The 27,587-nt window shown below is 32.4% G+C and overlaps 3 protein-coding genes across 3 annotated transcripts; 1 reads left to right on the forward strand and 2 right to left on the reverse strand.

Moving 5' to 3' along the window:
* The first annotated feature begins 61 nt into the window (after positions 1-61).
* Positions 62-27,587, forward strand: Mlh1 (DNA mismatch repair ATPase Mlh1). Its single transcript, XM_072527129.1, has 10 exons — positions 62-286; positions 346-409; positions 468-667; positions 1,429-1,619; positions 2,724-2,960; positions 3,018-3,244; positions 3,716-4,016; positions 6,307-6,430; positions 23,814-24,250; positions 27,217-27,587. Exons 1-10 carry the CDS (start codon positions 177-179, stop codon positions 27,513-27,515), a joined length of 2,190 nt encoding a protein of 729 aa, XP_072383230.1. The 5' UTR covers positions 62-176; the 3' UTR covers positions 27,516-27,587.
* Positions 7,996-10,183, reverse strand: LOC140437548 (heat shock protein 70 A1-like). Its single transcript, XM_072527131.1, has one exon. The coding sequence runs from the start codon at positions 10,065-10,067 to the stop codon at positions 8,124-8,126; it is 1,944 nt and encodes a 647-aa protein (XP_072383232.1). The 5' UTR covers positions 10,068-10,183; the 3' UTR covers positions 7,996-8,123.
* LOC140437547 (uncharacterized) lies at positions 12,869-16,719 on the reverse strand. Its single transcript, XM_072527130.1, has 3 exons — positions 16,480-16,719; positions 15,950-16,092; positions 12,869-15,889 (listed from the first exon to the last, which is right to left on the reverse strand). Exon 3 carries the CDS (start codon positions 15,545-15,547, stop codon positions 13,415-13,417), a length of 2,133 nt encoding a protein of 710 aa, XP_072383231.1. The 5' UTR covers positions 15,548-15,889; positions 15,950-16,092; positions 16,480-16,719; the 3' UTR covers positions 12,869-13,414.

The raw sequence follows: 27,587 nt of genomic DNA on the forward strand, positions 1-27,587 counted from the left end.
AGAAGTAAAATTATCATAGAACATCTTTTATTTATTTATTTTTATTTAAAAGTTTTATTATAGCTATCTTCACTATGTACTTTAATTTTTAAAATTATTTTAAAGTATGTAAGTATGTACCCAAATAATTCTTCAATGAACAGATTTAGTTGAGAATTTGAATTTAATAAAAAGTCATGGAGCCTCCTCAAATAAGAAAGTTAAATGAAGATGTAATAAATAGAATAGCTGCAGGTGAAATAATACAACGTCCTGCAAATGCTTTGAAAGAATTAATAGAAAACAGGTATTATGTAGGTTTAATACAATAAAAGCCTTATTAACATTGAATTTGTATGTTTCCAGTATCGATGCCAAATCCACAAATATCCAAATTACAGTTAAGAATGGTGGACTTAAATTCTTACAAGTAAGGTTACACATTTTCCTAATATAATAAGCCATAGACTTATTTAATTTGTTTATAGATACAAGATAATGGCACCGGGATTAGAAAGGACGATTTTGAAATAGTTTGTGAGAGGTTCACAACTTCTAAATTAAGGGAATTTGAAGATTTACATAAGATTGCCACATATGGTTTTCGTGGAGAAGCTTTGGCAAGCATTTCCCATATTGCTCATCTTTCTATTACCTCAAAAACCAAAGATGATATGTGTGCCTACCAGTAAGTACAATTGTAGTGATGTACATTTCTTAATTGGTAATTATGTCTATTACAAGACACAAGACTTCCATTTATACTTTCATATGTTCAACATTTTAAGTTTTGAGTATATTATGCTGGATCCAGCATCTTAAAATAAAATATAATATGTGTTCCTATTTCTAAATTATGCAGATTTCACAAGTCCTTGGTTAATTCTTCATATAAAAAGGTTTTCCAAGAAAAAGTGAACAAACAACTAAGTACGTAGACTTTTTATTTAATTTATTGAGTATTTTCAGAATACTGTTAGAAGTAATCTCTTCCAGGCCAACAAGCAGCTGAAATTAATAAATTGTAGGTGTCAAAGCTTATTTTTCCCACTAGATGTTTCAATACTCCAGTTATTCTTACATCCCCCAAGTACTGAAGCAAATTATAGAAATATTTTTAAATTAATATTTTAAAACATTTATCTACATTTTATAAAAAATAAATGTTGCAAAGTATATAAAATTCAATAGACATTTTGTAAAAAGCTTAAGACCAAGTAGTAATATCATATGATATATCTACATGTTGGAATATTCCTATTTATCCAGAAAAATTAATAGTTTAGAAAAGAGTATTAATTGTTGGAAATGCAATGCAAAATTTAATTGATTTCAAATCAAATATTCTTATAATTTCGTCTTATTTCAGTTTGGTTTATCTTATAAAAACTTTTTGTCTTTACAAAATCTCTACTAGTAATTTATTATATTGTTACATGCATATTTTAGGGCCAAATATAATGATAGTAAATTACAAGGAACTCCAAAACCCTTAGCAGGAAATCAAGGCACAATAATTACTGTAGAAGATTTGTTTTATAATATGAATGTAAGAAAAAAAGCTTTGAGATCTCCTGCTGAAGAATACCAGAAGATAGCTGATGTTGTTACTAAATATGCTGTTCATAATGCTCCAATAGGTAATATATTCTTTAGTAATTTTTTTTAGAAACAAGTGTTTAGACACATACATAAAATATACTGAACTCATTATCTTCTCAGAGAATATAGAAACATTTAACTAACCATCAACTACCCATCCACCATGTCTAGCTTGATCTTGAAATGAATAGACTGCACTCAAGATATCATCCATTGTTATAGACCACCTCCTTACATCAGGAACATTTCAGTCTTACCAACACCTGGAGAAGACACTGATAGATCAACTTAACACAGGAAATACACCAAATGGCCTGTATTGATCAGAAACCACCAGACTTTGAACTGTCCTGTAATACATGAACAATACTGAACAAAATAAACTGTGGTGTGCAACAATAGACTGTTCATCACATTGTTGAAGAACGCCCCTGAAGACGGTTCCATGGAGTTTTTGATGAATTCCCAAATACAACCAAAAATTTTTACATTAAATTGATACATTAGATATTCGTTTGCAATAATCCATTTAATGCTTTCTACAATTAAGTGTTTTATTGAGTATTTTCTTATTTGTACTGTTCAATTATATTATATGTGTTCTATTATATTATTATATGTGTTCTTATAGTATGCCATGCGCTAAATAAATAAATCTTTAGATCTAACACTTCTTGTTTCCTTCTTCTGCACAGTTTTATTCATATCTTTTCTTTATGTAATTTTCCCTGTTATTCATGTTCGCACTTATGTTTTATTTGCTTTGTCCTTCTGTTTTATAGTAGATCTGTTTTCTGAGTCGAACCACTCTACATTCTACCCCAAACCACTCTGTGCAGTTGTGATGTTTTTCCTGTTCTGTCACTTTAAGTAAAGTTGTTGATTTGTTGCATCACTGTTCCGCATCTTGTAGATTCCTATCTATTTAGTTATTCTTCTACTACTAATTTTTTTATGTATCTTTTAATGCGCTTTATTTCTAAGTGTAACTACATTGCATTTCTTAGGATTATGTCCCATAATTTTTTGGGTATGTATTGCTCATTCTTTGCTTCACAAGGGAAATTACTAACAAGCTATCAGCGATGCAATTGATCTTTTGATTTTAAGTAGCCAATGGCATTTACCTGTAATTGTTTTAGGTTTTGCACTGAAGAAATCAAATGAAGGCAATGATATTCGGACACCTCAGAATTCGACTACAGTTGACAACATCAGAATTCTTTATGGAAATGGAATAGCAAAAGAATTATTAGAATTTTCTTTGGAAAATCAACAATTCCAGTTTAGTGCAAAAGGATACATTTCAAATGTAAATTATTCTCCTAAGAAGTTTCAGTTTCTGTTGTTTATCAACCATCGATTAGTAGACTGTCAAAGTAACCATAATTTTTAGACAGATACCTAAATAATTTTATTTATTAACATTATTTTAGGCTTGAAAAGGGCAATCGATCAAGTATATACCACTTATCTACCCAAGAACACTCATCCGTTTGTTTATATGAGTCTAGAATTGAATCCAACAAATATTGATGTAAATGTGCATCCTACTAAACATGAAGTTCACTTTTTAAATGAGGATCAAATAGTTGAATGTATCGCAACAGCTGTAGAAACTAAACTTTTGGGGTCTAATAATTCCAGGACTTTTTACACTCAAGTGAGTATAAATTAACTAAAATTGAATTATTTATCTGACATTTTGGTATGACATATTAACACTATAAAATGGGAAATTATTATTCATTATTTGAAATTATTCTTGGAAAAAAGACCATAAAATATACCTATAAAATTAAGACTAAGACATAATTATGCAAATGGAGTGTATAGCTATTATCAGAAAGGAAATTTATGAATAGAATATTGTTGTGTGCCCCCTAATTGCGGTTCTGTGCTTTGGCGAAGCCAAGAATACTCTTTTCACCCGAATGTTCAACATTGCCTCTTATATAATAAGAACAGATGTTCTTATTGTATAAGCCCACTGATGCAACCTTTGGTTATTAGTATTAGCAAAGTGTTTTGTAAGTGATACCTGTATTTATCATTTAGTGAGTTTATTTTTGGAGTTGAAATAAAGTTAGTTAAATCACGTAACAATATGATTTATTTATATTTTTAATTTTAGGCTAAATTACCAAACATATTTGAAATTACATCAGTGCATGAAAAAGACAAAAACGGCGGCCAACCAAAAACGATACATCCAAGTTTTATGGTTCGGACTGACGCCAACGAGCAAAAGTTGGAGAAATTTTTTGAAAAGGTTCAAAAGAAAGATGATAATGCAACTATGCAAATCCAAGTCAATGATTCGCTTGTAGACGAGGACGTCCAAATGAATAATGAATCATTTTTGAATAGAGCCGAAAATTTGGAAAATGAATTTAATTTGAATAGATCTGAAGTTCTTCCTGTTAAAGAAACAAGTAAGTTACACTGGGTAATTATTTTGTTTGTTTGCAATTTACACTCAAATCGTGTTAAGAGAATATTTCTGAAAATTCAAAAAACAGAAAAAGTTGATAATATACACTCCTATGCATAAAAAACGGCCACTCTAAAATGGCAAATTTTGATCTTAAATATATTTTTCATTTATGGTTTAACTCTAAGATTTTTCGACAAATAGAAGGAAAATCATCCCAGATTAATTAATATCATTCAAATTTCGGAACAATTGAACATTAATTAATAAAATTATAAAACAATAAAATACCGGAAGAATGGAGAATGAGCGAACTAATTATTCTATTCAAAAAGGAGATAAAAACAGCCAGAAAACTACAGAGGTATAAACTTGTTAAATACCATCCTAAAACTTATAACTAAAATTTTACAAGTGCTGAGTAAGACTCAAAGATGTAATCTATCTTCTGTATAATAGAAAAGTTCCCCTAAATATTATAAAAACTATCGAAAACATCTACCAACACAACAAAATAGAAGTCAGAATAGATGGACAACTTACAGAACCTATATTAATGGGCAGCGGAATAAGACAATGGGACTCATTGAGCTCTATGCTCTTCAATTTAATTATATATGAAATTATCAAAAGTGTTAACAAAGGAAGAGGATACAGAATGGGAAACAAAGATATAAAAATACTCTATTACACAGACGATGCAACATTGATAGCCCAAGATGAAGATAGTCTGCAAAGACTGGTCCATAGATTTAACATAAGAGCAACAGAATTTACTATGACAATCTCATCTCAGAAAACTAAAACAATAGTAGTCAGCAAAGCACCAACCAGATGTAAAATAGAAATTGATGGCATCAGCATTGAAAAAGTAATAAAAATAAAATACCTTGGAATTACACTATCCAGCTATGGAGACCTGGACAAAGAAGTGAGAGCTCAAGTACAAAAAGCGAATAGACAGGCCTTAATAACACTATATGGCGAAATAGACACATTAACACTGAGGTGAAGTCAAGAATTTATAAAGCCAGTGTAAGACCAATAATGACATATGCCTCAGAAACAAGACTCGACAACAACACAAAGGCTACTGGAAACGGTAGAGATGAGAGTACTGAGAAGACCAACGTGAAGCTGAGGTTGACATTTGACTATGACAGGTCATTTGAGACGCATCACTATTTCAGTAGAACCCCCTACCCCATTAGAACACCTTCTCGATTTCTTAAGACAGTCAAAACATTAAACTTGTTATCAGTACAAAAAGTCTTACATTTCTGAATACTTCCATGCGTTTGTTCATTGCTGTTCTCTAAATCGCTGCTAGATTCGTCATATAATAGACTGGCTGACATTTAATCATCTCGAAGTATATGATGCTGCTTTGGATCGAAAAAGGTATGTGGATGCACTCTTTTTTGACTTAACTAAGGCTTTTGACTCTATTGACATTGAAATTATACTGCATAAATGAGAAGCCCTTGGTTTTCGAGGTCATTTCTTGAACTGGTTAAGGTCATACTTACAACATCGTAAATTCCTAGTAAAAGTCGATAATAAGAAGTCATCTATTTTTAATCTTGATCAAGGTGTACCGCAAAGCTCAGTATTGGAATCCTTAATATTTCTTTTATATGTCAATGATTTGAAAAATTTTTAAACTGCAGACCATACAGTTCTTTATGAAGATGATTCAACAATTGTAGTTGACTATATAACTTGTTGATCATGTTTTATGTACTATATGACTTGTCCTATATCACAATGTGATCTGATGGGATTAATAAAGAATATTCTATTCTATTCTATTGATAATTTCATTCCGCTTCTAAAAGACAGGCTTTAGCACAGCATTTATTCAAAAGCATTTTAAAAATTTTTCCCAAACTAACTTAAAGTGAACTGAAGCAACCTTTATTGTGGAAATCTTGTTGTATAATGTTACATATGAAAAAATTAACTTTATAATTGATATGTACCATTATGCACTAGAAGTTTTTACTTCATTGTAATTTTCTTAAACTATGGTATACAGTCAATCACTGGGATTTTCCCTTTATCTATTTATTATGGATTATTATGGACTTATTTGGAAATTTGAATGATGTGATAGTCTAGTTGATAGTCTGGTAGATACTCTACGATAGTTCCTTTTACTTGTCCAAAAAAATAATGAAAATTTGAGATCAAAGTTTGTTAAAATTTTAAACCAGCAGTTTTTTTACAAACCTGAGTGTATTTTATCTCTCTTAGTTTTTTTTTTTTATAATGTTTGATTTATTTTTCAGGCGAAAGGCTTCAAAGTTCTCCTACGAAAATTAGCGAAAATGATGAAAATGAAGTAAAAAAGAAAAAAAGTTCTCCACCAACTTGTGATAAATTAAGTAATTCATTTGTGAAAAAAGTTACTAGGTTTGTTTAATTTTAAATTTTATTTTTTTTAAGATAACAAATGCCTTCTCCCTACACGATACTCCAACTTACTAAAAACTTCTTTAAGTATAAATCAGTTTTGTGTAAAAGATCTTAGTCAATGCGTATATAATAGAACCTTCTCTAACAGAGGTTATCCCTCTTTTTAACATTTGGTATTGTGTATTTACTACTTTTTTACTATATTTATTCAGTAGGTAACAATGTGTTAACCTTTTGACAACTTGGCTTGTAATTTCCAACCAAATATTTACAAGAATACAGTGCTGTTAGAGTGTCGAGTAAAATGTGTATATAGTGTGTCCCAACAACGTTGACCAGCGGCTATCTCTTGGGAACAGAGCAGACAAACGTACAGAAAACATAGTGTCGTAAAAAAATCGTAACTAAGTCAACCAAGATAAATTTATAGAAATTATTTTGGAGTTCCAAATATGACTGTTAGAGGGCGCAGCAATCAGCGAGAATGGACTGTAATATTTACTATTTCTTGTTTTATTGCTTTTTAATGCTTTTAAAGACTATTCTATATATGCTATACAAACAACATTTGTTTAGTGTTTTTTGGCCATAAATTCCAATAAAACTTATTCTTATTGCTAAGTTTAATTTACCATTTTTATTGTGAATAAGCCCCAATGGTCGAGTTTACCGTAAGTAAAAGCTGAATATAGCCGCAAATGTCAACCATGACATAAAATATTTCGGTTTGGCAGTGTTGGGATGTTTTTATAATGCATATGTTGTATGCTTCAAATATAAAGAGAGAAAGCTTTTAAAAAGTACATTTTGATTATACTATTTTATGAGTTCTGCAATTTTTAATTTATATGAAACAATAACTAGTAAACATTTGTCTCTTTCGAGATTAATTGCAAATATCTGTTGTAATTTGGCAACTGCTGATTTGACGATTACCAAATCTATCCCCTAATCTATCAAAGGGCAATTGCCAAAAAAAAAAAATTTCTAATAATTAACTGCAATTAATTTCCAAAGAAACAAATATTTACTCATTTTTTTTTTATATAGATCATTGCAGAATTCATAACATAATGTAATCAAAATGTACTTTTCTAAAGCCTTATCTCTTTATATTTGAAGCATACAGCATATACATTATAAAAACATGCCAACGTCATCATCTTCATTGAACTTTGAAGTACTTGCTAAATAACCTCATCACCAAGCAGTTGATGTGTTTAAATTACATGTCACTACTCGAAACTACACCTATATCTGGGTTGGTCTGCAGGCACCAGCCAACTGATACTACTTTTAAGTATTTAATATGCAATTAGCCATCTATACTTCTAGTATCTAATATGTAATTTAAACATATCCACTGCTTGGTGATTAGGTTATTTAGCAAGTACTTCAAAATTCACTGAAGATGGTCTGATAAGACCGAACATGTTCGTTCTGAACAATTTGAATAATTATAATCCATTTTGATTTTTAATTGAATGATATATTCAATATATACCAATTACACTAGAAGTTTTTACTTCATTGTAAAGTTTTCTATATAAATAAAAGACTAATTAAATATAATGATTTATTATCATCTATAGTTAACAATAAAAATACTAAATGCTAAATTCAGTCTTAGAAAATAAAACAAATATCACAATATGAGACAACTTATGAAGATTATTAACCAGAAAAATTATTAGTCAACTTCTTCTACTGTAGGACCATTCTGTCTTCCCCCAAATCCTCCATATTGTTGTCCACAGCCACCAGGCATTGCTCCACTATATTGGTTATTATTTTGGCTTCCTTGGTACAATTTTGTCATGATGGGACTGCATACTCTAGTCAACTCCTTCTGTTTGTCTGCGTATTCTTCTTTATCGGCCAAAGTGTTGTTATCTAACCATTTCAGACAACTCTCGCATTCTCTCTCGACAGCTGACTTGTCTTCAAGTGATAATTTGTCTCCACAATCCTGTACAGCTTGTTTTAGTTGGAATACATAACCTTCAAGTTGGTTTCTGGCTGCGATTTTCTCTTTCTGTCGTTCGTCTTCTTCCTTATATTTTTCAGCTTCTGATAACATTCTGTCAATTTCTTGTTGTGACAACCGCCCTTTGTCATTCTTGATCGTAATGTTGCGAGTGTTACCAGAACTTGTATCTTTGGCAGAAACGTTGAGAATACCATTGGCATCTAAGTCGAAAGTAACTTCAATTTTTGGAACTCCACGAGGTGCAGGAGGAATACCAGTGAGATCAAATGTTCCCAGACGATTGTTATCTTTTGTCATAGCTCTTTCACCTTCAAATACCTGAATAGTAACAGCTGGTTGATTGTCAGCATAAGTTGTAAATGTCTGGGTTTGTTTGCAGGGAATTCTTGAATTTCTTGAAATTATATTGGTCATAACTCCTCCTGCAGTTTCTATACCCAATGACAATGGTGCTACATCAACTAGTAAGACATCTTGGATCTTCGAATCAGTCTCGCCAGTTAATACTGCTGCTTGGACAGCTGCTCCATATGCTACTGCTTCATCTGGGTTAATGGAAAGATTCAATGGTTTGCCACTGAAGTAATTTTGAAGAAGTTGTTGGATCTTGGGAATACGTGTAGACCCACCAACTAGGACAATGTCATGTATTTGTCCTTTATCTAATTTAGCATCATTCAGGGCTTTTTCAACAGGATGTAGTGTCCCTCTGAAGAGATCTGAACACAGTTCTTCAAATCTTGCTCTGCTGATTTTAGTATAGAAATCAATACCTTCAAAAAGAGCATCTATTTCTATAGTGGCTTCGGAACTGGATGACAAGGTACGTTTCGCTCTTTCTGCAGCTGTTCTTAACCGGCGAAGGGCTCTTGGGTTATTTTTCAGATCTTTCTTAAATTTTCTCTTGAATTCATCAGCAAAATGATTGACTAACCTGTTGTCGAAGTCTTCACCGCCAAGGTGAGTGTCACCAGCTGTGGATTTTACTTCAAATAATGAACCCTCATCTATTGTCAAAATGGAAACATCGAAGGTACCTCCTCCCAGATCGAATATCAGGACATTCTTTTCACCTTTCAGATTCTTATCAAGACCGTAGGCCAAGGCTGCTGCTGTTGGTTCATTAATAATTCTCAAAACGTTGAGACCAGCTATGGCACCTGCATCTTTAGTGGCTTGTCTTTGTGAATCGTTAAAATAGGCTGGAACTGTGATAACGGCATCTTTAACACTGGTTCCTAGATAAGCTTCTGCAGTTTCTTTCATTTTGGTAAGGACCATTGAACTGATTTCTTCTGGAGCAAATATTTTTCGTTCACCTTTGTGTTCAACTTGAATCTTTGGTTTGCTACAATCGTTGACAACTTTAAATGGCCAGTGTTGAATGTCTTGTTGGATTTTTGGATCGTCAAACTTTCTGCCTATGAGACGTTTGGCATCGAAAACTGTGTTACTGGGATTCATTGCCACTTGATTCTTCGCAGCATCTCCCAAGAGACGCTCTGTATCTGTGAAAGCAACATAGCTGGGTGTTGTTCTGTTGCCTTGATCGTTGGCGATGATTTCCACTTTACCATGCTGCCACACACCAACACAGGAGTATGTGGTACCCAAATCAATACCAATTGCTGGAACTTTAACCATTTTCTTGATGAAATTACACACAGAAATACTTTTACTTCACTAAACTTTCAAAAACTTTGTCAAATAATTTACTTGACTGCTTTAATATCACTTGTTTACTCGTCGTAGTATTTGAATACTCTGAAATGCCGCCGAAACGATTCGCTTTTATATAAACGGTAAAATCGACCCGAATAATCTCGAATGTTCATCGAACATTCTCGCCCTCCTATTAGAAACAGCTGGATAACGGGCGAAAATCAATTGCACGAGAGCCCTAAAAGATTAAAAACATAAATTAAAAAGTAATTTTAAATACCTAAAAATTTAAATAAAAACTTTATTTTAAAGTACATTGCTTTTCAATTAATTCATATATTAATATTTATTATACTAAACAGTCATTTATAACATTATTTTTTTGCCCAACCATTTCTAGCTTTTCATTTTACAAATTGTTTTAAAGTTTTGAATATATTAAATTATAATTCTTATCGATTTAATTCAATAATTATATTGAATGATTTAACAAAAGTAGTAAAGGGAAGGGAAGGCCATTCTTTTCCATTCTCATCCTGTCCAAATTCGTTTTCTTTTTTTAGAAGACAATAAGGAATGCACTGTTTTTCCTATTCTTTTTTATTTAGCAATGGCTTCGTATATGCTTTCAATGAGATTCGTTTTTACCCATATTTTATCATTTGTTTGATAAAAGTGACAACTAAAAATATACTAAATTCTTCTTCTTTATGATACACGCTTTTTGTTTCAACATTCATGGTTCATTCTTTTCGTCCATATCTTTAATTTAGTACTGAAATTAAAGCTGCAAAAATTATTCTTCTGTTTCTTCCAACTTTAAAGTAGGCAATATTGCTTGGTTTCTTTGATTATTTGTTAATTTGTTGATATTGTCATTCCATATTTTCCACGGACCTCTAATATTTTTTCGCCCCGTGGTATATTTGTCTCCTGTTACTTTGACTACAGTTCTTTCGTCGATTCTGCCGATGTGCTTCTTCCATTCCTTTCTATTCAAGAGTAGTAGTAGGTAGTGTTTCTGCTGTGTACTGCATTATTTGTCGAATGGCTGCTTTATAAATCCTGGGTTTGTATGTGTTTGTTTTGCTATATTATACGCACGCTATCACTAATGAGGTTTTTATGGCTCCTCCGGTCTCCTGAGTAACTGGAGATTTCAACACCTATCTTACACGTAATCGATCTTTTTGATATGGTCATGCATTTTGTTTTTGAAGCGAAGCTTCTATACTGGCGTTGTATTACTTTTTCTCTTTAGTAAAGTGTTGAGACGAGCGTCACGGAAGTAGCGGTTCGTGGTTCGCAGTGGGAAGAGTCCATTTACGCAAAGAGGCGCGTCCGTTATACAACATGTAAAATTTTTCAATTTTAGTAAAATCTGTAAACAAAATAAATTAATATTTCAGTTACTTTATTTAATTTTAAAAATATTATTTAAATTCTAAAACTTAAGAAAACACTGTATGAAGCTTGGCTTGTCTATTGTACCATTTTTTGCAGATATAGCCATTTGATGTACCTTTAAACTGTTGTACTAGCTTTTACAGATCATCTTCATTATCGGTATTTTTATGGAACTAGTGACTTCTTCCTTTACTTTTGTTTTAAATTTTGCTCGTCTTTAGATTTTAAAAGCTTTCTCCGGTTCTATGAAACAGGTGAATGTTGGTTTATTGCATTCAATGAATTTTTCTGTTATTTGTCCCATTACAAAACGTATTCTATTGGCGAAACCTGAGGGAACTAGACGAAGAGGTAAGCCAAGGTTGAGATGGATGGCAGGTATCCATGCGTATGGATAAAATCATGAATGTTGAGAATTGTCTTATTAAAAAGACAGCAACTGGATAAGATCTTCCTAATGTAAATCCTTGTTGTTTGTCAGAAATAGATACTATACTGTTTATTTTGCCCGTGATAATTTTCGGTTTTAGTCTTCGCATAGTACTTGTAGGTTTATTTCCCTTTTTGAACATTATTGTGTTGTGAATTGTTGTATTACTTTCGCGCCATTTATCTGTTATTGCATATTCATGAAGAACATGGCTTAATTTATAAAGAACATAGCTTAATTTTGTTAGTCATTTTCTAAGACGTGGACATTATTCAGTTTTTTATGTGTAATCTCATCCTAGTCGAGACTGTTTTTGTTTCATAGCTTTTGAAGTGCAAATTTTATTTCTAATTCGTCTAATGTCATCGATTATTATTTCTAGTTCTGTTTTCTTTCATAAAGATTAGTAAGTTATCTTAACTCAGTTTCCATTTATATTTGATTTTATTCTCCTAATTCATTTCTTACTTTTCTTTGTTTTCTAATCATTCGCTATGACAACTTCTGACTACCATAGTCGAATATTTTGTAGTGAACTGCCTGTCTAACTCATGTCTTTATTTAGTTGCAGATCGATTTGTATTTGTTAAATGGTTTCTCTGTTTCGAAAGTTTTAAATGAAAAGGATTTTTCATTACACATTTCTTGAAGTAGATACTATTTTAATGGGAATAAGTCACAATTGAAGGTTAAAATAAGTTTATTGACGTGTCAATTTCCACTTAGGAAATCTTTCTCAAAATAAAAAAAAAAAATAAAATAAAAACAAAAAATAGGTTTGTATTTTTAGAACGATGTCCGAAGTGGAAATTGAAAGGTCAATAAACTTATTTTAATCTTCAATTGTGGCTTATTCCCATTAAAATAGTAATTATTGTTTAACTCTTCTTTTCTTGATTAGAATATATTGGACTGAATATATTGACTAAAATTGATTAGAATATATCGCTACCTTCCGGAAAGACCGACACAACTGGATTATTGCCACTTTTCAGTAGAGCTGATTAAAGAATCTAGAATTTTATTTTTTTTGTTTTTTGTATATTTTTTAACAATGGTATAAAAGTTTAATTATTATTGGAAAAGAACATATATTATGTGTATTTCACTAATTGTATCATTTTTAGTTTATAAGGATTGGCAGGATAATAGCTAAATGTGACGGTCTTTCCCAAAAAATATTATGTTCTTTTTAAGTTATACCTACTGAAGTAATAAAAATACTTAGTCTATATTTAGTAAAAAACGTTTAATATTTTAAATAAAGTACAAACATTCTGTTATCACAAAGATAGCAACTCATAGTTCAGTACCACATAAGATCTATATTACTATTACTACTTAAGAAAACTAATAAATCAACCTAAACTTAATTGTAATTCTTACTACGTGAACCAAAAAATAAAGTTAAACAATAATAAAAATCAAACTCATTTAAATGACACAAAAAAAAACTTAAACGGTAAATATATTCGAAAAAAATGTGATCTAATTAAAGGTTTAAATAGAAAGTGTGGTAGAAACTTGGGATTATATTTTTTTCCATTAGTGATATAATTCCCTGCTTCTTTTTATCAGATATTTCAAGTTTCGTTTTGTATAATTTTTTAAAGTGTAAATTCTGCAAATTCCAATTTGATCTTCTACAAAGCATATTAATGTTCAAAAAATTATCTTCTGCGTAGGATATTTTACAAAAGAAATTGGCAGGTGTGTCTTTTCTGACCTCAAATACCTTAATATCAGAGATTTTTACGTTTTCCCCATTTGAAGTCTTATAAATTTCTTTCATGCCCATGCTAGCTGTTAAATCTTTAATGTCCAGAAAATCATCATGGCTAAACTCGTGAACCTTGTAAGGTTGGCCTGTTTTTTTCGCTTGTCGGATAAGTGTAATGTACTGTTCTGGTACATAAATAGCTGCAGCCTTTTTGTATCGTGTTATTTGTCGCTCTATTACCGAATGAACGTTATCAGCATCATTTTGAGTGTGGCCTCTTATTAAATATTTATGTGTGATAACGTTTATGTTGCTCAATGTGTGTACAGCAAATGAATATAGACCGAAAAGAAATCTGTTTTTGTTCTGCCCTGTGCAATTATCAGTATAGAAAATAATATCTATCATTTTTGAGTCGTTGATACCTTTTTGATTTATTTCATTTAAAAAATGCCATATACAAGATCCAATCTCATTTGCACCTCTTTTAGCTTCCCCCTCGTGCCAAACGTAACACGACACGTCTTTGTCAGGGAAACTGGCAAAAGTTAAATTATACGTATTCAGTTTCGAAATATAGTAGAAGGAGGATGCATTGCCAGTGGGACATGGTAAGGTAGCTTGCAAATCAAAAGTTACTATGTACTTTCCAGTTTTTTTATCGTTTTCCCTTTCTATTCTTGAAAGATCTTTTTCCTGCAAGTGGGTCTCATACCTGTGTCTTATCAACTCTTTAGCTTGTTCAGAAGCGTTTCGAAACTCTAGGCATAGATCACATTGATCTTTTTTTGGAAAATAAAAATCTATATTAAACTGCTTTGTAAATACATCGTAGTATGTACGGTATGTAGCACATTGTACTTTTTTATTTTCACATAATTCTTTATAATCCCTGTACAATTCGGCTATTGTCCTCGTTCCCTCTATATATTCTTTTTGGGTCCGTGCACGGCAGTAGTGGCTCTCAACCCGGGGTATTGATTGAATGTGAACCATTATTGCTTGCAAAATATCATGGTCCCTAGTTTTGTGTTTTTTGTGTTTTCCTCTTGCTTCGTTTGCAATAATACCGTGAGTTTGTTTTTGCTTTTGTTTTTCAGATACTGTTCTTATAGTCCTTGAAGTGATTCCTAAGGTAGACATAAAAAAAGTTTTACAAACACGGTGTTTCCTTTCAAGTACATGAAAATAATACGCATTATTTAGACTGCGTTTAGCATTACTGTACTTTGATTTTGCTACGGGACTCAATGATGATGCAATAAAATCCCTTTGCCTTTGTAGATCTGCTAAGTTCCAATATTCGTTAAAAATTACTAGTCGTTGTTCTTCCATGATTTTTTCCTTACATTTTAGCCTACATTTTTCAGTACAAGGTTGTAACACTTTTTTTGCATCTCTAGTTATTTGTGTTTTTATTTTAGTTCCATCTGCCAGTTTGGAAATTTTTACTGATGTGTAACTTTTTCCACTGTTTCTTAAGCGTCGAGTCACATTTTTTTTCCAGTTGGCCTCATTAAATGTTCTCTTTCTTCCTCTTTGTTTTGTTGAATCATCCTCTTTTTGTTTCTCGAGTAATACTGTTTGATCTTCTTTCCTATTAACCACCAGTTTTGCTGTGTCGTTTTCATCACCCGAATCGGAAGAATCTGACGCGACGTCTGCGTTTACATCATATTCTGGATCAATATCTGATTTTCCTGAGCCAAATGGTTCAGAACTACTGGAGTGGCTGCTAACACTGGATGAACTTAAAACACTGGATGAACTCGAAGAACGGGAACAATCATGATTTGACGGCTGGGTAACAACAGGTACACTGGACGTTGAAGGATTTGTAACTGAAATGTACATAAAATTGAATAACACAAAAATAAACAAAAATAAAACAATATACCTTGACATTCAACCATCTGATTGTCTTCTATTTCGATGAGATTTGTTTCACATTTTGAAGCGGTTATTACATCTTTCTCATTATGGTTCGATGTCTGAGATACACTAGACGGAAATAAATCGTACTGATTTACGTTATATTCATTATCTGGAAAATATAAAAATATTCTTTAAAGTAGTATTTTAAAGGACACAGGAGTATTTTACCTTGTAATGTGGATAATTCGGTATAAGTTTTTTCTGATGTTTCTCCCATGGTTCGGTTCTCTGTTGTATTTAAAGATGATACTATACATGATTCCAAGATAGCTTGTTGTTCTGCATCAGCTTTATTAACATCTTGGATACATTCTAAAAAATATATTTTTGTGTACAAGGCACAATAGGAATAAAAAATATAAACTACAATACCTTTTAAACTAAGGTGATCTTCTGATTCCTTTAAAAATTTTTGAATTGCCCACATTGGCTTATCAATGTTATGAATTTCTACATTTTTCTTTGTAAGCTTCATTATCAGTGAATTTCTGTTTTGCTTAGTTTCCATTGTATGTCTGAAAGGAAAAAAACTTAATTTAAATTCACAAAGTATTTCCAGAAATGCACGCATTTATAACTGAATACGGCCGCCGTAACATTTATTTCTAACAAATGTTAATGTTTATTCAAGAAAGAACGTTCTAACTCGAAATCTGATATTTAGCAGACCTTACATCTAACTCTTTATTTCAGGAAAAAACGTCTCAATCATAATAATTCAAAAATTATAACACAAGAAACCTAAATAATATTTAGTTTTTACAAGCCAAACCGTAATTTTTTAAATTATGATCGTTATCTCTGAAATTACGATACATTAAAATATTCACAATTACCTTGAAGACAGGCGTAACCTAAAATGTGACGATGTTACTTGTAACTTTAAAAAACTATCTACTTACCTTTGCCCAGACAACTGGCACAAATAAAAGATATGACGATATTTCTTGAAATAGTTAATAAACACAGACGACACCTCTTATATCAAGACGTTCTTGACTGAAAAACAAACCGGATCGCTGCAATTACAACGTCGTGACTGAAGTGAGTCAGTCTTGAATGGTAATGGAGGGGAAATTCAGAACAGTGACAATTCGTAACAGTGGCGCCGTGTGATTATTTTTTGGACTATGGTTGTGACGATTTTTTTGGTAATAGATTGAGAAATTCTGTGTTCAAAACTGTAACAAAACGAAAAACAGATATTTCAGAGTTGCGACGGTCTTTCCGGAAAGTAGCGATATTGAAACAGGAAAATCTTATTTCAAAATTAAAGTAAAATAACTAGTGCAGTTGGCGTGTTCCCTTGCGAAGGTCAACACACATCGCAGATAATCGTCAACGGAAATTTCCAGAAAATTCTACCAAATTCTTCTCCTATTGATCTTACTTAAAAAATAAAAAAACGTTAAAAATCGTTCAACAAGAAATTAATACAGATAGTGCTTGAAAATAATTATAATATCATTATGTATTATACCATACGTAAAATTAATTTTCGGTGGATATATAAACAGAAATCGGGAAAGTTTGTTAATCGAAAAAGGTAATAAATATACAGTGAGCTTAAATGATGCTGTATTACGACTATTAAATAAAACTAGCTTGTATCAGTGGCTCAATATTGATTCGAAAAAATTACATACTGAAATTAAATTACTACAAGTCTTTTAAAATAGTATAAGCTATTTGGGTTTCAAATATACCATACTTAAATAATAATAAATATTTAATTATTTTAATTATATGATTTTGATATTTCAGCTAAAATTGTGCAAACTTTAAAACAAGATAATATTTTGTAGGTCCTCCTTCATTATTAATGACAGCCTGCAGTCGTCTAGGCCACTCTAGGCATTGATTCGACCAACTTTCTAGTGTACTCTGGGAAAATTGTATCCCAAGCTTCAGTAATTTTTACTTTCAATTATTACTATTTGATTTTGGCGCACTATTTACTTTATTTTTTGATTTCAACCACAAATATTCAATAACATTTAAATTTGCTGGCTGGGCTGGTGCAATTATAAAGCAACCAAGTATGAACCTGATATGACGTGTGTTTTGGATCGTTGTCCTAATAAATCCCGTAATTGTTATTAATACCTAATTTTTGAACACTAGCGGCGAGATGCTGCTTTAGTATATCCAAGTACATGTATTGGTTCATATTCCTTTCAATAAAATGCATGTTACCTACTCCTACAGATGACATACACCACCACATCATCACTCCACCTCCACTGTGCTTTACCGTAGCTTTCATATTTTTTAATTTTAGTTCTCCATTCGGCTTTCTCCACACAGATATTTTTCCATGGGACCCAAACAAGTTTATTTTGGTTTTATCAGCAAATATTACTGAATTCCGAAAGTTGAAATCTTTGTTAATATGCTCCCTAGCAAACACCAATCTAATACGCCTATTTCTTTGGCTAATAAAAGGTTTATTTCTACCAGTCCGACCATAAAGGATATTATTTCGTAGGTAATACCCCTATAATTGTTTCGGGGTTACATTGTTTTCTAAACTGTCTTTTCATCTATTCTCGCAATTTTGGTGCACTTTTAGTAGGATTATTTGCTATTTTTCTGACAAGATAATCCATCTTTTCTCACGTTCGGTAAAAATCTTATTTGGAACTAACCTTCATTTATTTTCAACTTTATTTTCATTTCGGTAACATTCAATAATGTGTTGAACTGTTGATTAACATTTATTTACCATTTTGGATATGTCTCTTTGGCTATATCCATTTCTATGGTGAGTATTTATTAAATTTCTTTCTCTAATCGTAGTCCGGCGACCGATTCTTAAATAATTTTGTTATTTGCCTATTAAATACTTTGAAATGTCAAATTAAATATAAAAATAACTACAATATGGATTAATTTAATTTAATTTAAATTCAATATTTATTGTTATTAAGTATGGTATATTTAAAACCCAAAAAATAACTTATGATATTTTAGAAGACTTATGTAATTTTTTTTTAATAGATATTGAGCCGCTGACACAAGCTGTGAGCCACTGTATATATCCCCAAGAAAAGAGCTGGGTCAAGTTCGGGGTATGTTTACAAAATACTTATGTATACCGAAAATGATACTGAACTGTTCTCAGAAATTCACGTACGTGATATATTAGGTTTGACCAGTGGTTAATTTCAGTGGGAACGCAAGGGAACGGCGTTCCCTTACCTCCCAAGAGTGCCGGAACGCAAGGGAACGCTTTTAAAACTACAAGTTTTAGTTAAAAAAAATTGTAGGTAGGATCAATATTATGCTATGCTTTGTTTGCGAGTGACTCGTACGTAAGCAGATAGTAAGCGCCCGTACAAGCAGTTGTGACTTGTGAGCTGTCCTGTGATGAGTCTTGCACGGAATCAGGCAGGAGAAGGGTGACGGGCGAGTCATCCTAGTTCGCGCCTGCGCCTCTCAATAACAAAGCAATACCCACCCCACCCCCTTCCTTTACCCCTCCATTCCTGAAATGAAATCAAACCAAATATTTCTGGGAAATTTAAAGTAGGCAACAAGGTGTTAATGGAGTAGAGTAGAGTAGAGAGTAAACTCAATAATTTAAATTCATGTTTTTATTTTCTTACATCCTAATCAAGCACCTTAAAATATCACTTGGTATTTTATAAAAATGAATGTATTATTATGTCTGGGTGGCCTAAAAACAAAGGTTTACAGTTATAATTTTCAAAAGTTTTCCTGGGTGAGGGCCCCCCTCCTTCCTGGGGTGTATTCCATACCCACCGGTCTGAGCTTCCCGCTTTAAGAGTTCCCACACCTAAAATTTTAGAAATTAAGCACTGGTTGACGAAAATCTCAAAAATTGTGTTTTCTTTGGCCAATGATTTACTAGGAAAAGGTCACAGTATCGTTACTGACAATTATTATTCCTCACCAGAGTTATTTGACATTTTGTGTGATTTCAACACCAATGCCCTAGGAACTCTACATATAAATAGAAAAAATCTTCCAGTACAAGTGACAAAAAAGAAGCTCAACAAAGGAGAAACTATCTTAAATGGAGCGATAAGAAAGCTATAACCATGCCAAGTACAACCCACAACGCTAATATGATACAAGTACAAAATAAAAGAGGGCAAGTATTGCAAAAACCAGAGGTCATAGCAGACAATACAATAAAGAAATGGGGGAAGTCGATATATCACATCAATATTTAGTCACATATAGCATGGCAAGAAAAAGGTTAAAAAAATACTATCAAAAAATATTCAGACATTTAGTAGATGTAGCAATGTTCAATTCCTTTGTTCTATACAAAAATGAGGTGGGCAATTCTCACATTTGAATTTTAGACTCGATGTTATAGAGTTTTTGAGAAATATGGTTCATCGACAGCAATTTTCACCAGCAGAAGGTTAAATCCTGACACGCCCGCTGTACTTACTGGACGACATTTTCCAGAATTCACTCCTCCAAGTGGCGCAAGACAACACGGCTCTAGAAGATGGGTAGTGTGTAACTCTCATAAAATTAGAAAGGAAACAAATGTGATGTGTCCTTGTGAAGCTCCACTTTGTGCTGTTCCGTGCTTTGGTAAATACCATACATTATTAAATTATCGGACATTAAATTTATAAACTATGTACATTTCGCGAGTGTTCCAATTCAAAAACATTTTAAATTTCCATGTCCATCAGGATTCGTCTACATTTATTGCAATTTATATTTTAGGTGAGTCTTTTCAACGTTTATTCAATGTCCAAATTAATTAGCAGTTTTAAATTCTGTTCGGAACGCCATTGGTTCTAAATTTTTTTACTATTAAATTGGTAAATCCTTTGACAACAATGAAAATTTATGTAGCCAAATATTGAAAAAACTTGCATTATGTTGTCCTATGTACCAGTAGCGCACCTAGAATTTGCCTCTGGGGGGGGTTTTGGTTGGTCACCGAAATTTTTTTTATGATGTTACCTCTATTTTGAGTCTTTAAACTGTGTTAGTAACACTGTCGGAATAGAGTTCTGGGGGGGGGGTTTAACCCCCAAAACCCCCCCTGGGTGCGCCACTGCTATGTACCTTTCTCAATGATCAATTACAAGAATTTAACCCATATACAGAAAAAAAATTTTTCCTCACCGCATGGTACATATCTATAAATATTTCTGATTTCTGCCCACTTAAGAGGTTAAGGCGGACAGAGTATTTACGGAAAATTCGTGATTTTAGACGATTTAGCGAACAATATATGCATGGATTCATGAAACGTGGTTGAATCAGGGTCACACAAAATCAAAGTTGTGGCAAGTTTTGAAAGATCTCTACAAACTTTGAATGAGTGAATATAAACCGGTTTAAAAGCACCTTCGGGTAATGAAAAACGGACGATTAAAGTTCGCGGCATATTATCGTGCACGTATAGTTTCCGGCACGTAGCGTTTCCACTCCAGCAATTGGGCTGCGCGTTCACATTTTTATACATAGAACGTTTCAGTTTGGTTCGGTGAAGATATGATCTCGCTTTTCTCGACAAAAATTATGTGCAACTGCTCTTCTTTTTAACGATTAAGAATGAAAAACTATGTTAAAAAGAAGGTTTGAAGTACATCCAATGCTAAGAGAAAGGAAGAAGGAATCTGAATACTGGACTTTATACAGAGAATTAATTGATGATGATGAAAAATATTATGGATATTTTAGAATGAATAGGATTCAGTTTAAATGTGTTTTAAATTTAATTTCACCTTCATTTAAAAAACAAAATACTACATTTAACGAAGCCATACATATCAAACCAAAAAGTATTTTTAAAAAGAAGAGGTATCATTTCCGTACAAAAGTCCTAATTGTTTATCACTTCCGTGATTAAGTGTCACAAAGCAATAAAAACACATGCATAAATGACAAAATAGCCTCGAAAATTATTTTTTTAAATACTCTGTATCAAAATCAAACAAATACCTAAATAAACAACGGGGGGAAAACGACGGACATCTAATTCACATTATCCGTACCAACCGGTTACGACTCGTTACGTAGCCGTCGGCATCAGTAAAATATTGTTTTCAAATATACTGAACGGAAACGTTAAGTGTCTGTTCTGTAAACGCTATGTTCCGGACAGTGTGCGTTGTTCATATTTAAAACCATTTAAATTATATTTTTCGGAAACTAAACGCTATGTGCTGGAAACGCAACATGCATGATAATATGCCACGACCTTAAAAGTATCATGAGGAAATGCACAATGATGTTTTTAAAAAGTTCCTCTATTCTATATTTCTTACTCTTGTAGGAACAATGCATTAAAAATATTTTAAACGTTAAAATACATATAAAGCGTACAGTATCGACAGCGTAATATAATTAAAATAATATTAAATTTGGTTATGTTGCAGCTTGGGCATTCACAGATACACCCTCGTAATATTTACCCAGTGTATAAGGTCACATGGTCACTAGGTACTCTTTAACTTGGTGTTTAAAAGCTGTAGTTGAATTAATGTTTTTAAAATTGTGAGGAAGTTTATTATACAGTAGTAAACCACAGACATTAGATGACTTCCTACTTATTTCTAAATGTCGATAGGGTACTACAAACTGTCTCTTATTTCTTGTGTTGTGTGGGTGAATATCACTGTTACATAAAAAAATTCTTTGATTCTTATGAATTAGTATCAATAATTTCAAAATGTAAATTCCATACATTGTTAATGTATTTAAATCCCTAAAGAGGATTTTACAAGACCAACCATACGGAACACCTGCAATACGCTTTTGGGCATTGAAAACTTCCTTTATACTAGGAGAGCCATCCGAAACAGTTATACCGTAACTGATTGTCGACTGTATTTCAGCAAAATATCTAAAGGCAGACATCATATATTGGTTAATATTACAAATGTGTATTTTGATTATTCTATGATAAAGATTCAATTATTTGATCAGATTCGCTTTATTAAGAACTCCGCCGTATCATTCCGAACTAAATCCGATCGAGTTGATATGGGCACTAGTAGAAAATGAGGGAGCCCGTGGGAACAAGGCATTCAAATTAAAAAATGAGAAAGTGGTGCTATTGCTAATATTTTTATTCCGTTTGGATATTCATATTGGTATTTTTAGTCTTTCTCTTTGTTTTATGAATATCCCATTTCTGATTATTTTTGAGATTTTGAATATTTTAAAACAGTTGCACCCTTTTTTTAAGTGTTCTTCTCTTCCCTGTTCTTTTTTGTTGTCTTGTGTCTATCCTTGCATTTCTCTCCTTTATAAACGATCTCGTCCATAATGTATCAGGACTGAGCAACGGGGCCTTAGATTTACATACTTTATCAGTATAATAAGTTTACTTCTTAGTAATTTAGTTCACTATGTATGGTAGTTCAGTACAACCTGACAAGTTTTTGGTATAATTCGTAAAACTTATGGATGAACAATAAATAAAATGGTTAATAACTATAGTAAACAAAATCAATACCATATCAAACTAACAATATATAGAAAATTCATCTTACCAGTGCTGGCATATGGGTTAGAAACATGGACCATCTCTAAAACAGACACAAATCATTTGCTCGTTTTCGAAAAGAAGATACTACGCAGAATAATGGGCACAATCTGTGAGAAGTATAAAGAATTGTACGAGAAGTATAAAGAAATAGTTAATGCTAGAGATGTAATATCTTTCTTAAAAATAGGTAGGCTTAGATGGGCTGGGCATGTGTCAAGATCATATAAAAATTACCAGACGAACCCTCTTAGCGGCACCAGTAGGGCATAGAAGTAGAGGTAGACGAAGACTAAGATGGAGAGATGGTGTGCACTAGGACGCGAGAATGATCGGCGCAGCAAACTGGCAACGGTTGGCGATGAACAGAAATGACTGTAACTATATATACCAAAGAAATCAAATACAAATACACAAAGGCTAGAGAATATAGTCTGATGTGCCATTTAGTTAGACCCTTTTAAAAGTGGTACACAGTAGGATATACAAAAAAATACGTTGAACAAGTATTATTTATATTCTTTCAGTTTTGTTATTTATTTTCTTTCATATCTACTCTACACTACAGGTTATCTTGATCCATAAAGCTCATTCCTTGTCTTAAAATTTAGCCGATAATTTGAATTTTCAATGATTTTATAAGAAATTGAATAGATCGCATATTCGAATACTTTTACAGGATCTTTAATTATATTTCTTTCTCTATTTACTCTATCTTATATTAAACGTTGTCGATCTTTTTAGGTATGAAACGAAGCTGACAAGTGTACTGCAACTAAGAAGAGAAATTGAAGATAGCTGTCATAGAGGTTTGAGAGAAAGTTTCGCCCAACATGTCTTCGTCGGCAGTATAGATCCTTCCCAAGCTCTCATCCAATACAGCACTAAACTCTTCCTTTGTCACACCAGGACCATACTCGAGGAGCTTTTCTATCAATTCATCATGTACAATTTTCAAAACTTCGATACTTACAAATTTTCCAATAAAATATCAATATACGACTTGTCTATGATCTGTTTAGATTTGCCAGAATCTGGATGGGAGCCAGAAGACGGCGAAAAGACAAAGCTATCAAAACAAATCACGACAATTTTTACAGAAAAAGCACCAATGCTTCAGGATTATTTTTCTATGGAGATAGATACAGATGGAAATCTGTGTAGTATTCCTATATTATTAGGTAATCTTTTTATTTTTTTACAGGCTAAACGCCAACACATACTTTCACGTCATTTATTATACAGGGTGATTCGGAGTTCCAATTGGACGTTTTAGAGAAACTTGACAATTAATATCTGAAAATTTGGGATAAAAGGTTTTTAGATAAGCCCAATTAATCTAAAATATTTAGAGTCCCCTATTACTTTAGTTTACACCAGAAGTTAACTAAAACTTCCTTATTTTAAATATAACGTCCTGTATATTATTACGCATTTCGATAGAACTGTTCTTGAGAATATCTCAACAAACTTTCTTGACTTCCATAGTTCAACGAGCTAATAAATGTTTGCATAAAAAAAATATTTTTTGAGCATTTTCTTTAATATTTTAAGTTTTATTTTATATACATATATTTTCGTACTTACAAACAATGTGTTTTTAGACGTTTTAAATATAGTAAGTAGAATTTTTTTATTGAGTTTAAAAAGGTATTTTTTCAGTTTATTTCATATATGTTGTAATTTCTCTAATTATCAGAAATCACTCATGTAAATTGGTTTTTATATTTGATTAGATTTAGAGGTAAAATGGTCCCTCCGTGTTGAGGCAAAATGACTTCGGGGACCATTTTATCTTTGCGTAGCCTACCAAATAAAGTTTTGAATTGTACCGGAATATATTTTTATAGCAAATCCTAACCTAACCTATATCAACTTTACAGAAATTATGGTTAGAACTTATGTTCGGCAGACAAGACAGCAATGGGATTCAAATTCAATGAGACTTGCCGTGGAAAATATTTCTAATGGCATGCCTTTTAAAAGAGCTGCTAGGCTTTATAGTCTGATGTCAGAAAATGATCGGTACTGTCTTTTAAGCAACAGGTTATTCGAAAAGCCCTAAGGCCGGTTTTCACGCTACGTCTTATTGTACGTTTTGTTGGATAGGACAAATCCTATACAATAAAACGTGGCATGTAAACAGCAAAACGTACGTCTTGTCGAATCGAAATGAAATCCAAGGTCAGATCGTAGAAATGATGGGAGCAGCATAGTTTTGCGAGAACTGATAGGATAAAACGTTACGTGAAAATACATGTTCAGACAAGTCGTCCGATCTTGACTTATTTGACGACTAGTTCCACTGCAGTTCGTTTCATTTTTCCCAAAAAAAGCCTAATAATGTCAGATTTGCGGCAATGCACCCACGATTTTCTCGGGAATTTATTGAATTGTATAAAAGTTTTTAAGTAGTTATGTTTTAAAACGAAGTAGATTGCATTACAGGTTTCAGGAATTATTTGGCTTAACGCTGGTTTGGATATTATGATTGTGAACTCCAAGTCCTTGACGCTGCGTCCTGTTGTAAGATATCTGAGAGTTGCTGTGAGTCTTTCATGGGGTGTAATGGCTTTTCTCATGAGGTGTCTTATTTCAATATGTGTGGTGTTACCAACTCTAGCAATTGACAATAGGCTGAGGTGTCCATTCGCAAATAATTGCGCCAGTCATCTGGTTCGCCTCTTTTAGTAACGAGACGTGGGAATACTGGCTTCTTTTTAGAAGCCCACTCTCTTGACCATCTTGTCTTTTCCCTCTTCATCCCCTTTTTCCTCAGTCGTAGTATCTTTATAGTTGAAAAAATAAAAGAAAGCAGCCGTGTTTCCTCCATAATAAAAAAAAACACTAAACACACTTCACACAACTCAATACTCTGAATTAGAAATGAGTTAGAAAACGGAAGAAAAAACGTAGTGTGTATACACTGGACAAAACGTACTTTTGTCGTACGTTTTATATGACCCACAAAACGTACAATAAGACGTAGTGTGAAAACGGGCCTTTAGAGATTTACTTACAGGAGTATATTTTAGAGATGGAAAACCAACGATTCGACATGACGAAGAAACATTTGTGAAATGGCGTACGAGAGAGCAACTGTAATAAACAGAGGTTTTCCAAAAACAAAAAGTCAGCTGGAAGGGCATAGATTGGAGATTTTCTAAAAAGACATCCAGAGATTTATAACTTTTATATTATTTTAGAACTCCTTAGGGTATCTCAGCTGCCAGAGCGAGAGAGAGTCTTGAAACCATCGTGTACAACTGGTCGATCTATAGTGGAAAATGAAACCGTTTATCGTATCCATGAACAAAGAACTCCTTTTCTACAAAGAGATACTTCTTCGTTTCCACTTAGCTATATCTTCAGATGCTATGAGCCTTTTTGGAAACAGTCCTGGGAATTATCGGAAAATGAAACTTTATTTAATTATTTATTTTATTTATTTATTTAATTTAATTTAATGAATTAAATTGAATTATCCATGTCTGTCTGCCCGTCCGTAAACACAATTCCTTCGGTATTAAAACAGATAGAATGACAGATGAGGTGTCGAAGGAGAGCTTATAACACAAAGGTGAGAAATTTGACCTGAGATGGAAGTACTGTTTTAAAGTCGCCGAAATAGTACAGCGATAAATTATTCGACGTGGCTTAGCAAGACGAGAACAAATATATACTTCTCGTTTTTATATCTCTTCCGCTTAAAAAGTTGTAACCGGAAGTGCCACATTATAGTCGCAGAAATAGTATATCTAATATTTCAATCGACGCATATTGAAGTCCAATTTCTTGATTTAAAAGTAAGCATACCTACCTTGTCGAATTTAAACCCCTAAAGAATCACCCTGTGTAACTATAAATTTACTTAATACGAGTGTACTGTTGGATAAAAACATTACCGTACCTACTTAAGTTTTTTGTGGTTAACAAAAAGTGGTTAACCTTTTATCCAGCATGTCTCGAAAAGTATCATATCTACAACAAAAATGATTTACCACCTGGGAACGCGTCTAAAATTAGTTAGACAAGTTCACGGCAAATTATTCATAATCGTTATTAGAAAAAAATATAAATTTGATTGTTTTGTTAAACTATATAATTTATTACAAAATACATTCTTACCATATTTTAACACTTTTAGATAATTATCTACCTGATCCTAAAGCTTTGCCAATGTACGTCGTGAGATTGGCCACAGAAGTAAACTGGGAATCAGAAATGGAGTGTTTCCGAACTTTCGCTAAAGAAACAGCACGATTTTATTCGTTTGTGCCAGAAGAAGTCAATCAGAACGGAAAAGAGTGGCCTTGGGTTACCGAACACGTTCTGTATCCAGCTATAAAGGAATATTTCATTCCTCCGAAGAAGTTTATAGAAGACGGTTCTGTGTTAGAAATAGCTGATTTACACAATCTGTATAAAGTTTTTGAGAGATGTTGATGACTGTGCCAAAAATATAAAGTATTGTTTTTTTTACAAATTTATGATTATATTATTTTTACTTTTATCAAA

Source organism: Diabrotica undecimpunctata, chromosome 3 (assembly GCF_040954645.1).
Source record: "Diabrotica undecimpunctata isolate CICGRU chromosome 3, icDiaUnde3, whole genome shotgun sequence".
Classification (NCBI taxonomy): domain Eukaryota; kingdom Metazoa; phylum Arthropoda; class Insecta; order Coleoptera; family Chrysomelidae; genus Diabrotica; species Diabrotica undecimpunctata.

Coding starts and splice junctions, on each gene's coding strand:
- Mlh1 (XM_072527129.1), top strand. CDS start 177: ATGGAGCCTCCTCAAATAAGAAAGTTAAATGAAGATGTAATAAATAGA. Junction 2,961..3,017: donor TCGATTAGTAGACTGTCAAA/GTAACCATAATT, acceptor ACATTATTTTAG/GCTTGAAAAGGGCAATCGAT. Junction 3,245..3,715: donor CCAGGACTTTTTACACTCAA/GTGAGTATAAAT, acceptor TTTTAATTTTAG/GCTAAATTACCAAACATATT.
- LOC140437548 (XM_072527131.1), bottom strand. CDS start 10,067: ATGGTTAAAGTTCCAGCAATTGGTATTGATTTGGGTACCACATACTCC.
- LOC140437547 (XM_072527130.1), bottom strand. CDS start 15,547: ATGTCAAGGTATATTGTTTTATTTTTGTTTATTTTTGTGTTATTCAAT.